Source organism: Otolemur garnettii, unplaced genomic scaffold, assembly GCF_000181295.1.
Source record: "Otolemur garnettii isolate 467f Iridium unplaced genomic scaffold, OtoGar3 scaffold00091, whole genome shotgun sequence".
In the NCBI taxonomy this organism is placed as follows: domain Eukaryota; kingdom Metazoa; phylum Chordata; class Mammalia; order Primates; family Galagidae; genus Otolemur; species Otolemur garnettii.
Genome location: NW_003852486.1, coordinates 5804317 through 5806121, shown reverse-complemented (window position 1 = coordinate 5806121; position 1805 = coordinate 5804317). Strand labels below are relative to the sequence as shown.

At 49.8% G+C, this 1805-nt stretch overlaps 1 protein-coding gene across 1 annotated transcript in view; it reads left to right on the top strand.

Annotated features, from left to right (window-relative positions):
- Positions 1-677: 677 nt before the first annotated feature.
- Positions 678-1805, top strand: part of HAX1 (HCLS1 associated protein X-1) — a 5455-nt gene continuing 4327 nt past the window's right edge. Inside the window, exons 1-2 of the mRNA XM_023516379.1 lie at positions 678-789; positions 1309-1592. Coding sequence (XP_023372147.1) covers positions 737-789; positions 1309-1592 — 337 coding nt within the window. The 5' untranslated portion in view covers positions 678-736. The remainder of the gene's footprint in view (positions 790-1308; positions 1593-1805) is intronic.

The following is a 1805-nucleotide window of genomic DNA, read 5'->3' as shown; positions in this document are numbered from 1 at the left end:
TATTTATTACAGTTTAACATTATAAAATTAACAAAAATAATATAAAACTCATATTCTGGCGAAATAGCCATATGGCGGCCGAAAACCGTATATTCCCTTCTTGTTCTCCAGCCCGTTCGTGCATTCTTTCCAAAAATCGGGACTTTTTTAAAACGCGCGGGACGCGGGACAAATTGTTGAAAAGCGGGACTGTCCCGCCAAAATCGGATGTCTGGTCACCCTATCCATTCCTCTAATACAGATGGCACCCAGGTCAGTCTAGAAACAAAAACAGGACCGATGAGGAAACCAGGTGGTTTTTGCTGTTAGGCTGGCCGCCCCTGTTGTGGGGAGCCAGGTGTGACGGAGACCTCACACCAGTCCATTCGTGTGGCTGGGTTTCCCTCTGGCGGCTTTTCCTAGCTATTACCCAGAATCAAACCCTCGAAATATCTTTTTGGACTGTGTTGGTCTTCAGGAAGAAGAATCGGCTTAGGAGGGAGATGGACATTGGAAAATTAAAGTGCGTCACACTCACTTCCCTCTCTGGAAGCTGGTCTTGCAAGGAAGGTAAAGAAAGCCTTTCAAATTGGACAGCCATTCCACGTCCGGTTGAGAGTCGTTTTACGACAGTGTGCCGGGTCGCGGGGTTGCTTTCCGATTGACGCCCGCTCGATTTCCGGCAGCGCCGTGCAGGCAGCCGCCTGATGCGAATCGGCAGCCAGAGAAGTTTTAAGGTTCGAGTCCCAATACGGGAATGAGCCTCTTTGATATTTTCCGGGGTTTTTTTGGCTTTCCTGGACCTCGGAGGTGAGAGTAGGTTCAGCTCGAACAAAGGTGGGGTCTTCTGGGGAGAGCTTGAGCCCTTACGCCATAGTTTTGGAAAAACATTCTTTCCCACTCCTTCAACTCCTACGGAAAGGATAGTAGTTGAAACATTGAGCACTCACCCCGCGACCACCTTGGTGTTTAAGAGAAGAAACAGCATCCTACGCCGTTCTGCAACCTAGGGTGATGCAACTGAGACATGGGCGGGGTAGACAATGGGGGCCTGGGGAAGAGGACTATGAGCAAGTGCCAGCAGGACCTTGGGAGCGAGGGCGGGGCCGGGGAGGTGTTTGACGGGAGTTGAGAGGTGAGGACTGATCGATAAGACCAAAACCGAAAGGAATTGTCAGCTGTTAGGTTTTGATTTCACAGCTAGTACTCCTGCTCTCTCCCCATCTTACCAGATCCCTGCTCTTGTCCCACTTTGCCACCATGAGTTGAATTTACAGCTTAAGTAGTGCTGAATCTTGGTGGATAATCTGCCTTCACTTTCAACCACAGAGATCCCTTTTTTGGAGGAATGACGCGAGATGAAGATGAGGATGAAGAAGAGGAAGAAGGAGCTACGTGGAGCCCAAGATTTGATGGTCCCCAGTCCCCTGAGGAATTTGGTTTCAGCTTCAGCTTCAGTCCAGGAGGAGGGATGCGTTTCCATGATAACTTTGGCTTTGATGACCTAGTACGAGATTTCAATAGCATCTTCGGCGAGATGGGGGCCTGGACCTTGCCTTCCCAACCTCCTGGTGTGTGCCTTTCCCTAAGGGAGAATTCGTGCTTTCCAGAGGGTTGGCGGGTGAAATTAGGAGCCTGCAGGGAGTAGTTGGGGGATGGGAAATGTGAGACGACTTGGTGATTTCAGGGAGATTTAAAAGAATCCAGCCCAGGCCACCAAACAACAATGACAGCTGCAACTAGAAAATAGCTGGGCGTTGTGGCGCGCCCCTGTAATCCCAACTACTTGGGAGGTGGAGGCAGGAGACTCACTTTTTTTTTTTTTT